The 13,651-nt window shown below is 36.6% G+C and overlaps 1 protein-coding gene across 5 annotated transcripts in view; it reads right to left on the reverse strand.

The window, feature by feature from the left end:
- The window catches only part of kcnip4a (potassium voltage-gated channel interacting protein 4a), a 161,281-nt gene that overhangs the window by 71,633 nt on the left and 75,997 nt on the right, over positions 1–13,651 (reverse strand). Inside the window, exon 1 of one of the 5 annotated variants that reach the window (XM_046851434.1) lies at positions 10,966–11,354. The exons of the other annotated variants lie outside the window; for them this stretch is intronic. Coding sequence (XP_046707390.1) covers positions 10,966–11,023 — 58 coding nt within the window. The 5' untranslated portion in view covers positions 11,024–11,354. Of the gene's footprint in view, positions 1–10,965; positions 11,355–13,651 lie in introns of those variants that run through there. 5 annotated transcript variants of the gene reach the window in all.

Genomic DNA, 13,651 nt, shown 5'->3' on the forward strand with positions numbered 1-13,651 from the left:
TTTTGTGTGGGACTGAAAGTTGGAATTACCCACCATTACATGTCCGTCAGTCTGCTAAGGATGGTCGGTTTAAAAGCAGAATACGTTCCTTTGGTCCATCTTTAGAATCTCTAAATTTTATGCTGATTATTTCCTGAATGGCTTTTAGCATGTTGCACAATTAATAATAGTAAACGTAGTGAATTTTGACATATGCAAATTAAGGGGAATTGTTTTTACCCCATGCAGGGATTTTAATCAAAGATAGTTACAATGCTTATATTTTCTCCCAGAATATTTCTGCACCAGCTTTTTTTCATCAATCATGTGCAATTGGGAAGACAAGCAGGGATTAAAGATTAGCTCAACCTGGGGATTGATTGCCATCATCAAGCGCTCGCATTGCATTCAATTATCCTCTCTCTGGTTTTGGATTCATCCACAAGAGCACATTAAGTGCACAGTATTTTTTGATGCCAAAGAACATTTTCATGAGACCGACCTGAGTTCAAAAACATGTCGTTCACTGTATCAAAATAAATAAATAAAACTCCCCATTCTATTAACACTGTGGTGTGATGGTACAAACGTAATCAATTTCAAAAGGTAACAAACCCAACATGTCTCATACTTTTATATGCACACACGCTGCAAGGTCCTGAGTGATTGCGCCATGAAGCCACACAAAGCCTGCCATCAGGGTCCTTATCTATATTTAGAGTGAGCCCAGCTGCCACAAATAAAACTGTAACAGATAGCTCCCTAATCACAGAAGCCACAAGTGTACCATTTTTGCCATGACCATTGTTTGTGCCTCTATTAAAGCAGCTATAACTACATATATATATATATATATATATATATATATATATATATATATATATATATATATATATATATATATATATATACACACAGTGAGGAAAATAGGTATTTGAACAACCTGCTATTTTGCAAGTTCTCCAACTTAGAAATCATGGAGGGGTCTGAAATTGTCATCGTAGGTGCATGTCCACTGTGAGAGACATAATCTAAAAAAAATAATCCAGAAATCACAATATATGATTTTTAAACTATTTATTTGTATGATACAGCTGCAAATAAGTATTTGAACACCTGTCTATCAGCTAGAATTCTGACCCTCAAAGACCTGTTAGTCTGCCTTTAAAATATCCACCTCCACTACATTTATTATCCTAAATTAGATGCACCTGTTTGAGGTTGTTAGCTGCATAAAGACACCTGTCCACCCCATACAATCAGTAAGAATCCAACTACTAACATGGCCAAGACCAAAGAGCTGTCCAAAGACACTAGAGACAAAATTGTACACCTCCACAAGGCTGGAAAGGGATACGGGGAAATTGCCAAGCAGCTTGGTGAAGAAAGGTCCACTGTTGGAGCAATCATTAGAAAATGGAAGAAGCTAAACATGACTGTCAATCTCCCTCGGACTGGGGCTCCATGCAAGATCTCACCTCGTGGGGTCTCAATGATCCTAAGGAAGGTGAGAAATCAGCCCAGAACTACACGGGAGGAGCTGGTCAATGACCTGAAAAGAGCTGGGACCACCGTTTCCAAGGTTACTGTTGGTAATACACTAAGACGTCATGGTTTGAAATCATGCATGACACGGAAGGTTCCCCTGCTTAAACCAGCACATGTCCAGGCACATCTTAAGTTTGCCAATGACCATTTGGATGATCCAGAGGAGTCATGGGAGAAAGTCACGTGGTCAGGTGAGACCAAAATAGAACTTTTGGGTCATAATTCCACTAAACGTGTTTGGAGGATGAAGAATGATGAGTATTATCCCAAGAACACCATCCCTACTGTGAAGCATGGGGGTGGTAGCATCATGCTTTGGGGGTGTTTTTCTGCACATGGGACAGGGCGACTGCACTGTATTAAGGAGAGGATGACGAGGCCTAGCCAGTCTCCAGACCTAAACCCAATAAAGAATCTTTGGAGGGAGCTCAAACTCTGTGTTTCTCAGCGACAGGCCAGAAATCTGACTGATCTAGAGAAGATCTGTGTGAAGGAGTGGGCCAAAATCCCTCCTGCAGTGTGTGCAAACCTGGTGAAAAACTACAGGAAACGTTTGACCTTTGTAACTGCAAACAAAGGCTACTGTACCAAATATTAAAATTGACTTTCTCCGGTGTTCAAATACTTATTTGCAGCTGTATCATACAAATAAATAGTTCAAAAATCATATATTGTGATTTCTGGATTTTTTTTTTAGATTATGTCTCTCACAATGGACATGCACCTACGATGACAATTTCAGACCCCTCCATGATTTCTAAGTGGGAAAACTTGCAAAATAGCAGGGTGTTCAAATACTTATTTTCCTTACTGTATATACATATATGTATATGTATGTATATATGTATATGTATACATATATACATATATACATACATATACACATGGTCCTTTATGGTTTCCTTTAGCAAATTTTGGACTCTCCAAGTCTCTTCAGTCAGCAGTAACAATGAGAAATAATTCTGAGAATTATGATATTGATTATTAAATCTGTGATATTAACACCAAACAGTAGTAGGTCAAAGTGTAAGATACTAGTAATTAATAGTAAGATAGTCGACACTAGTAGATTAATAGTAATCCTTGCTTAATACAGCAATGATCTTTTGAGAGTAGAATCTATAATCTCAACTCTCTCTATTCTATTGTATATAGAACTGAGAATCAGAGAATAATAATTCATTCATTCATTCATTCATTCCTTAATGTAGACAATTTATTTTATACATTATGATGGAAAAGAAACCAGACAAGCTGGAGGAAACTCTAGCAAACCACTTGAGGTGCATGCACAACTCAGCAATAGATTGACATATTCTTTCCCCTGTCAATCAGAGTGACAATAGCCAATCATGGGGAGAAGACGACGCATAGCATTTTTTCCCAAGTGCATTATTCTGCCTGTGACTCAGCATGGGCAGCATGCGGTGATTGTCAAATAATTTAATAAACAAAGAAGCTTAAAAGTCTCATTTTTAGTATTGAAATTGTGAGTAAGGTGAGTGTCACTGAATCATAAAAAAATACAATAGAGTATAATCACGTTCCATATGCAAATGCAGAGGCCATGCAGAAAAATCTACCAGAAAACTAGTGAAAATGTAGAGTCAAGGACAATTATCCTTTTCTTGATATAACATTTTTGATGTGCCTTACTGTGTGTTATTTATCATTTCTTATTTATTACAGAAAAAATAAACAGAGGTTTTTAATGTTAAACAACATCTGCCTCTTCTGTAATGAAACAAGTTGTCAGTAATGAAAGCAAAACATTTATTTCATAGACTGTTTTTTTTTAATTCACAACCATCTAAATAGTAATAGTAATAAGTGCATAAATAGCAATAGTAATAAATCAGCCTTTACAGTGTAGCTTAATTAGCATTAAATGCTTAATACATGATAAATGTATAAGTCAGCATTTATAAGTGTATATTATCTCTAATCATAAACAAGTTCATGATTTACAACCAAACAGTGTTAAAAAATAAATACAAATGCTAGTATCCAATTATGTTAAACCACTATTTAGTAAATGTAACAAAAATGAGTCATGTGTATGTCTAAATTTGCTTAATGTGAGCTTATTACTCAAAAGAAAACATGGCTCATTTCTTTACATACTGCATAAGTCAATCTAAAAACCAGTGTCTTATCAGGAAACCTGGACCACGCATGGCCAGACATGGTTCTGCTGCCCTCAACTGGACAATTAGGGTCAATCAACAATCTCATTAGATAAGCAGGAATTGTAAAATGCAACTTTCTTAAATTCCAGATCTTCCAAACTATCAATTAATGCAGAAGCACTGCAACTGCTTTTCCATTCTATTAGGTGCTTCATTTAAATGATAATTTACCAGCTAAATGTACTTCTTTACTGTATAATAGTGTATGAGATCTTTACCTGCATGAAGACACAGAGAAACAAGAACTGAATTAAAGAAAATGCATTTCCCAGCATTTTGGAACAGGTTAAGTGAAAAAAAGAAAAGAAATAGCATTACAATTACGCTTGTAAATAAGCTTACTAAGGAATTAAGGAATACTATGAACTGTTTTGACTTTCATATAGTCTATGTGTGTTTATGAACCGGTAAATCCATCTCATCTCGCATAATTTCTCAATTATAGCATTTGTTTTCACTAAAATACTCCCAGCATCAGCTGTTGGTACCACTGACAACAGCAGAAAAGCAGAAAGGAATACACACATTTTGTTTTGTACTAGGACCACATTATATGGTCAAAATGCCACTTCTTGAAATCATAATGCACAATGGTACATAAACTGGCAACAGTAAATTGCCCCTAGATGTAAATAATTGTTTTAATGAATGTGTGCATGATAACCTGCAATGTCCTGGTGCTTTCCTCTCACCCATATTGCTGAGATGGCCTCACCTGTTCACATTATTAGGATTAAGCAGTTACTTTAGTTTTAGAATGCATTCAGGCCCACACAATTTTTTTCTAATCTTGTTACTATACAGTACAATTTTTCTGAATAAGCTATGTGAATGTATTCAATGATAAAAGAAATGCCACATTTAGACCAAGTATCAAGACCTTTGCTATGAAACTGGAACCCTTGCATTTTCCCAGCCTTTAAGTCCAAGCAATCACAGAATGATAGAATATTTGAAATGTTTGACAAAATACTATTATTCTTTTTACATTAACAGGAATATTTAAAAAACACTTGGAAAAGAAATGCTAGAAAAAGGTATATTTCTGGAATCATTTATAAACTGCCCAGTTCTACACTGCAGTAGGCATACTTATAACAGATGTAGCCGTCGCTGAATTTTTTTCATTTATGTCAAAGTGCCTCTAGATGTTTATTGCCAACAGCAGCTCATAACCATAGATTTAGATGGGACAGGAAGACATGTATAACTGCATAGCCTCAAACTGAATTAAGCTGTCAACAAGATTCTTGAAGGTCAGAGGATGCCTGAGGAATGAAAAAGGAGTGTGCTTATACCGGTTTTTCAGAATAAGGGAGATGTGCAGACCTGCTGTAACTACAGAGGAATAAAGTTGATCAGTCACGATGAAGTTATGGGAAAAAGTAGTGAAAGTCAGGCTGTGAGAAGAGGTGACCATCTGTGAGCAACAGTATGGTTTCATGCCAAAGAAGAGCACTACAGATGCATTATTTGCTTTAAGAACATTGATGGAGAAGTAAAGAGAGAAACAAAGAGAAGTTTAGAAGGAGTTACATTGTGTGTTCGTGGATTTAGAGAAATCGTATGACAGGCTGCCAAAGGAGAGGAGTTGTGGTATTGTATGAGGAAATCAGGCGTGTCAGAAAAGTATGTGAGGGTGGTGCAGGACATTTTTTGAGGACAGTGTGACAGCAACAAAGTGTGCAGTAGGAATGGCAGACTGGTTCAAGGAGGTGGGACTGCATCATGGATAAAATCTTAGCCCTTTCCTGTTTGCAGTGTTGATTGACAGGTTGACGGACGAGTCTCTGTGATATGATATTATTTGTGGTGAGTGTAGGGAGCAAGTTAAAAAGAGCCTGGAGAGGTGGAGGTATGCGCTGGAGAGAAGAGGAATGAAAGTCAGTAGGAGTAAGACAGAGGACATGTGTGTGAATGAGAGGGAGGGCAGTGGAGTGATGCGGTTGCAGGGAGAAGAGGTGGAGAAGGTAGAGCAGTTTAGGCACCTGGGGTCAACAGTGCAAAGTAATGGAGAGTGTGTTAGAGAAGTAGAGAAAAGAGTGCAGGCAGGGTGGAGTGGGTGGAGAAGAGTGGTAGGAGTGATCTGTGATAGAAGGGTATCTGGAAGAGTGAAAGGGAAAGTTTATAGGACTGTGGTGAGACCTGCGATGATGTATGGTTTAAAGACAGTGGCATTGAGTAAAAGATAAGAGGTGGAGCTGGAGGTAGCAGAGCTGAAGATGTTGAGATTTTCATTTGAAGTGACAAAGATGGACAGGATTAGAAACAAGTTTATTAGAGGGGCCGTGCATGTAGGACGTTTTGGTGACAAGGTGAAAAAAGTGCATTTGAGATGGTTTGGATATGTGCAGAGGAGGGACATGGGGTATATCGGTAGAAGAATGCTGAGGATGAATCCACCAGGAATGAGGAAAAGAGGAAGGCTTAGGAGGAGGTTTATGGATGTGGTGAGGGAAGACATGCAGCGTAACAAAGCAAAAAAATCGGCCTAGTGACCGCTCGTTCCTCGGATAACTCGTACATTAATGCACTCGTAGGTCAAGGTACCACTGTAGTTGTGAAAGGAAGGAGTAAGACAGTGAACAATGACTTACTTGGTCGGCTAATGTTTAGACACAAGCCGTTGTAGCGCGTTGAGTCAGGGTGAAGGGAGAGCTCACTAACTCCAGTTGCAACAGAAATCATATAATCACAGACAGGTTTCCAAAATCTTGTGCTTTTTTATTTTTCTTGGCAACAGCGTTATAAGTTAGTCAAAGAAACTTAGAAATGAGCATCAGAAAATAATGAGGACATAATCCTCAGTCTCACACATGCAGTAATACCGGCAAAATGCAGTGACGTGCTGTTCCCAAAATGCTGCTCTGCTCTTAAAGAAGCCACAACATATTTCACCCGTTACACCGTGTAACAGACACTCTCTTTCGGTAAAGCCTGTGTAAAGTTCATTAGTTTCAGTGTAGACAGTGTAGTGCGGCTTATAGACGGCTTATTTATGTTAAAAATACAAATATTTGTAAAATTCAGTGGGTGCGGCTTATATAAGGGTGCGCTTCATAGTCCGGAAATTACGGTAGATACTTTATTCATCCCAATGTGAAATTTACACATTTTTAGGTGTGGTGACTGGACAAGCCATTGGATGATAGATCTGATTATTTACTCTCTAAATAAAAGAGTTTAGCTATATGTTTTTTTGTCTTGTAGTCCAGTCCAGATGGAATTGAATTATGTTGAAGTATGGAATGGTAACCCGGTTGCTTCAGTATTCCTTTTCTGGAATAAGTCTCCAAACTTCCCTGCTCCAAAACAACCCCAAATTTTCTTCCAGTTATTACTGTCCAATTCCTTTTACTTAGTTGTTGCATATAAACACAATGAACATTCATGACTGGGTTATTCAAAACCTTTGAAAGGCAATGTATTTCTTTCCTTAATTCTAGAGTATTTTTTTATAACATAAACTGGCAAAGAAAAATACAACCCTCAACTGTGCATCCACTTCGTTTTACAGAAAATTTTCATAGATTGAGCATGGGGCTGCACAGCCCATATCCTGACACAATGGGCTTCTATTGGCACTCATAACAGTTCCCATTCTTGACCACTGGCCCTCGATGACCTCTAGAAAGGCTAACGTGTATGTGCATAATGTGTAATCGATAGACAGGTTGGTAGACAGATGTTTAAAATAACAAACAAAAAAAACCCAAGATATACATTATGCTTAGTATTCGAATATACAGTAGCTGAAGTGGGTTTCATAAGCTCACTCAAGGTGCATGCAGCCTTGTTAGACAGTGCACACATAAAGAAGTGTGCAGTCTCTATCCTGTCACTGAGTGACAGCTGCTCTCCCTACAGTGGGCATGAGTGATCACGTGTGCTCTGTTTGCCCTGTTTATCAGCGTAAACACCAGAAGGATCAAAACGGAACTGAAGCCAGCAGCACAGGCCCATCTGTGGGTGACCAGGGAAACAAATTCAATTAGAGGTCACAGCAAGAGGAATGCAAGCGTTTCTGACACAGGAGAAACCATGCGCCTTCTGCTCCTACTGTACAAATACCCAGTGTGCTCCTCCCACCTGCTTAGTCACATTTTGGTTAAGACTGAAGCTGTAGAATTAAAGCAAAATGCAAAACAAAACACGACACTGCTAAGAGCTCAAAAGCGTTCATTAACTAGAGTAGTACTGTAGTCCTTGTAGTGTTCTTCAAATGCATCATGCGTTTGCCTCGATGTATTATGTCGGCATAATTCTGCTACATAAGAGGCACCACTGACACACAGAAGCTCTTCAGAAAGCTCTGTGTAGGCGGGCGAGAGGATGGCAGCACCGCTATCAGAGTGCCACCAAAACATGTTCAGTGTTTTTGAACACTGAAAGTACACATTATTCATCAAGAGCCACTGGATACATTTATACGAGGCTCTGACTCAAAAACACTGGTTACATTTTGTTCTAAGGATAGTTTACAAAATATACATATACAAAATATATTTTAATTTCCTATTTTCTGTTGGGCTTTGCATTACTCCTGCTACAAAATGCTAAAATCTTTGTATCGTTAAAACAAATAATAGATGCAAATCCTGGAACAAAAAATAGATAAAACCTGTCTAATCTCAGCAAGTAAGTAAATAAATAAACACAATTACCCAATTTTACCCAATAAATTAGTTGATTCTTACACATTTTAGTCTAGAACAAAAAAAGTGTATACGTTAAGAAAAATTGTAACATTTTGCAAGTACTTAAAATGGAATTAATCCTACTAGAACCTACTATATCACTGTAGTGTAATAGTGGATTTACTCATAAGATGGTAAATTGTGGTTGGATAAATTTAAATATCAATGATACTTAGATGGTGTGTATGCTTTCACTGTTCTGTTTGTACTATAGATAAATCATTTCTGTTTCCATTAAATTCATTAATAAGAACAAAAATGTTGTTAAATTTGCTTATTTTTTTTATGACAGTAATGTAATTTGGTAAATAAATTGAATAGAAATAAATTATGCTTTCAACAATTTCTTTTTTTTTTAACTACGCAAATCTGACGTCATAGTTTCCAGTGTAATCGATTACTCTGTACCATGATAGTGAATTGAATATACAATATTTTAAACCAGGTGACGTTTCTGAAAGATAAAAAGATGCTATTTAATGGCAAACAACCAAAAATGTTATAAAGAATTCTACTATTTTTAAATGCCATTATATCCAAAACACTTCTTTAAAGATTTAGAGCTTTGCAAACTAGGATTCATACAGAGTTCTAACTCTAAATAAGACAATTACAACTCTGTGATTACATCCTATATGTCTGGTACTCATTTTTATAAAATGTTTTGGTGTCAGTGAAAGATTTTTGCATTAAAAAATTAATTTAGTGTACTTTTGATTCTACTGACTTGCCAGACTTATTGAAAGTATATGCAATGAAGTATTTACAAATCTACATGTACATGTTGCATTTGCATTATGAAACAAAAATATCAATATGCAGTCTCTAAATTGAGAGTTCACTTTCTTTGAACATGAGAAAAAAATTTGGTTTCTTGCCTACTGACACTGGTTTATTGCCTATTGTGCCTGATTTAATGGCTACAAATAGTCAGTCGCCACCAATTGTTCCATTCTTTTCTATCAGCGATACCCTTTTCTGCTGAAAAAAAATTTTAAGAAACAAATATAAATACACAATGCAGTGTTAAAAGTTATGTAACATATACCCCTTACATGTACATTTAAATTCCTTTTTTTATGTTTCTTTTTTAGGTTAGATTCGTTTTATGAGCTCCCATGCATTATTATATAATATTTAAATATTTTTTTTCAAGAAATACCATTTTAAAACAAGCGCATTCATAATTAACTGCAATCAGCCCATGTAGATGCACTACATATGCGTTTTTTAATAAAGTTTTCAAACTTTGAATCATTACTTATGATTTATTGGTAGCATGGCAAGAGCAAAGATCATTTATATTTATTATCAAATTAAAATATCCTCATTAAGGCAAAAGACAGATGGTGCTTGTATTGTTTAAACACAATTAAGATTTATTTGTTAATGTTGACACTTTTAGAATCAGTCCAGAGTATCAAAGAACCAGCAAGTATGACAAACTGAAATATTCTTTACAGATCCCTGATACTGTACAATAAAAACCTTGTAAAGGGGAAAAGGCAAACTATCTCAATTCCTCTGTTCTTGACATACACAAGTAAACATAGTTACAACAGCAGACGGCATGGCCACCACAGCGGCTGCGATGGAAACTGGGTTCCCCTCATTTCTGCTTACAGTGCAAAGAACTGTCTGCTCTGTGATCTATTGCCTGTGAGAGAAACCAAGCTCACCCATTCATTTTACTCTCAACCTGTTCCACAAAACATCCATAAAATATAGGTTAGAAATGAGACACTAAATATAACCTTCCATATAGACAAACAGCTTGTAGTGAATATCAACACAGAACAGGACAATACAGCAGTGTAATAAAAGTAGTAATACATATAATATCAGCTGATCTGTAATAAAAACTGATAATAGAGACAACATTATCACCTGATCTGGACATTTCCCTTAATCTAATGCCTTAAACTAAGAGAAATATAATGTAATATTATAATATGTAATATGTAATATGAAGTGCAAAATACAAAAGAAAGATAAAAAAAACACTAGTGAAATACAATTTGTTTTTTATAACTGATATTAGGCAGTAAACAGTAAAGCTAATTTATTTATTTGTATGCAGGTCAGACGTGGTGTTCTAGACCCACTTACTGACAATAAAGCATTAATAAAGCAGTGGCCAGCAATTTTGTTGCACCAGGTATATTTTACACACTAAAAACCTCTAAGGATTCTGTGTTTCTCTATATTATCTTGTGATTATACATAACAGGATAATTGTGAAGGTTATTTTCAGGAAATATATTGCTAATGTGAACACAAAACTTGTGACCCTGAGCCATAAGATGAATGATGAATGAAATAATGTGTAGACAATATTCGGTTTACAATTATTCAAAACAGCATAATTACTAAGCAACTAATGAGTAAGTATGAATATATGTTAAAACTAAACAATTATATATTTACTAATATTGTAACTGAAACTGTACACAATACTATGGTATTACTATTAGGTAGTAAAAAATAAAAGATTCAGTAATTACAGATAGAAAATCCACCTCAGTCATGTTAAACAGCTCTTAATAACTTACCTTCTCTTTGTCTTCGCTGCTTTTGGTGGACAGAGAAAATGACCATTAGTGCACCCATACTGCACCTTCTCAGTCTGTTTGTGCGTCGTTATTTTTTTTCCCTTAGTATCTGTTTTGCTCAGTGTTTCAGGCGTCCTGCAACAGTCTTTTTCCTCTCAGAGAGCCCTGCACTTCTCACACTTTTCAAGACAATGATCTGACTAAGTCTCTGCTCACTACACTCCCGCCTCCTCACTCAGTATGACACTCTGGCGTGGACTCTAGCTGGATCTGGTCCTTTGTAAACTTTGGCAAGATGATGGTCAGTGTTCCTTGCAAGGAATGGTACGAGAAAAGCTGTGTTAACTTTTGCCCAGTTGAGGAACTAGATAAATGAGCTGTGTGCGCTTTCTGCTACCTCCTACTGTGCGTCTCCACTCTTTAACAGACGCTTCACAGGAGGAGCGGGAAAGAGGGGAGGGAGGGCAGGAGAAGAGAGAGGCAGGAATGATCGAGAGTTGATAGCTACGGGCATATGGACTGCTTTTAAATCGTCTATTACTAATCGTACATATCACGCCGGTACAGCCATTTCAACCACAGAAGACTAATTCTGGGGATTTCATAAGCAGTTCCTCGTGCTGATAGTTGTACCACTTAAAAGTACTATTTAACATTATCAGGTCATCAACCTCCATTTGCAAACCTATATGGCAATTTTCCCTTGACAGAAATGTGTGAAGGCTGGATTATGCTTTAGAGATGACATAATAATGATAAAAAAACTTAGATGTCAAGTTTCTATCTTTAAATTAAAACTGTACTGATTCAGGAATATTATAATAATAATAATATAGTAATAACAATCTTGTATTAATAAAAAAAGAATGTATAATTTTAGGAAGCTCAGAAGGAATACAGGATGAGATCACCACATATCTCCTACAAGGATTTCTTAAAAGCATGCTCATGTGTTTTGTGTTCAAATAAAAAGTAAGAAGCTGAGTTAAATGCTTCACTGCACCTTGTTAGTCTCTCTTTAAAAAAAAAAAAAAAAACTAGGTTGAATATATTACTAAGATGAAAGTTTAATCTTAAATGGAAAAACAGACTAACAATTAGACCTATCGGAGGTTAAGATGAGCTTAACGCAATTTTAGGTAGGATTATTGTGAATTTCACACACACACTTCCTCCCTCTCTCTCTTTTTCTAGCACATACAAAATAATTACACGACATTCTTCCACCCACACAGCAGACTACAAAAGCCAGTGACTCTGGGCAAATTAAGCAAAGAGTGCCATCAAGTTCCAGTTTTTCTAGAATGTAAATAGGCTCTTAAAGGTTTAGTCACTGAGCAATTATTCACAGGAACCCCAGAAAAGCACCTCCTTTAAGCAGCTTCCTTCTATGGCTATAATCAGTCATCAGCATTTAAATAACAATGGTAGGAATATGATAAGATTATTTGTAATAGTACTTCTTGTATCAGTTTGATGATTTTGATCTCACAGGTTTTGAGGTTAAAGCCTTAATATTGAAATGGCATATTATATTGTAACATATTATAATAACCCTTCCCATGATGTATCAAAGATAAACACATTGTTGTGTTTATGTGGCTGACATGTATATTTAATTTCTTGCTAATACCGCTTTGAAGGCAGGACGGGACAAGAGGGTCTTTGACCTCCACAATGCCTTGCCAGTATCTTGGTTTGACCAAATTTTAATACCTGCTCCTTACCTCCCAGCTAACACTTTCCCTTTTTTAGTCTATCGTCATCACACAGAATGGCAGCTTTCACATGCTCTTGTGCTACCATTTTCCCATTTTTAATGCCACTGATATTGCAATATCATATTTTAGCATGTTACAGTCTGTGATAGTTTTGATTATTGACCTTATATTGACTCAAAGCTTCTACAAATTGTCAATTACTTACCACCACATTAGTCATTAGTTCTCCATAAAAGCTTCTTATAGTGTAGTCTATCATTGTTGTCAATGGAAATTGGGCAGTGGTGGCTCAGTGCTATGCATCACCTATCTTCCAATCTTAGGTACTTGAACAGTAAGTACAACACCATTTTATGTTCAATGTACTTTAATAAGTATAAATTATTATTATACAGATATTATATTATTTTACTGATATGATGACTAACCCAGCCATTAGGGTTGCCAAGGCAGTGCACTCTTGTAAAAGTCTCTAGCCCGGATAAATGGGGAGGATTTGGAAGGGCATCCAGCGTAAAACGTGTCAAATCAAATATGCGGATCACGAATCAGACTTTCATACTGGATCAGTCCAGGACTGGGTTACCAACGACCGCATCAGGTATCGTCAGCCAACGGGGTACCATTGGAAATTGGGCTACTGCTGGCCGAAAGAGGAGAAGGAGAGGGAAAGGAGAAGTGTAGGGAGTGGAGGTTTGGGTGGGAACTTTAAATGTTGGTACTATGACTGGTAAAGACAGAGATAGTGTTCTATCATAGTGTGGATGGAAAGAGAAATAGTGTAGGGGTGATCCTGAAGGAAGAGTACAGTAAGAGTGTAGTGGAGGTGAAAAGAGTTTCTGATAGGATGATGAATGTGAAGCTGAAAGTTGAAGGGGTGATGATAAATGTCATCAGTGCCTATGCTCCACAAGTGGGTTGTGAGATGGAGAAGAAGGACAAATTCTGGTGCGAGTTAGATGAAG

The sequence above is a fragment of the Silurus meridionalis genome, chromosome 6 (genome assembly GCF_014805685.1).
Source record: "Silurus meridionalis isolate SWU-2019-XX chromosome 6, ASM1480568v1, whole genome shotgun sequence".
Taxonomy (NCBI): Eukaryota; Metazoa; Chordata; class Actinopteri; order Siluriformes; family Siluridae; genus Silurus; species Silurus meridionalis.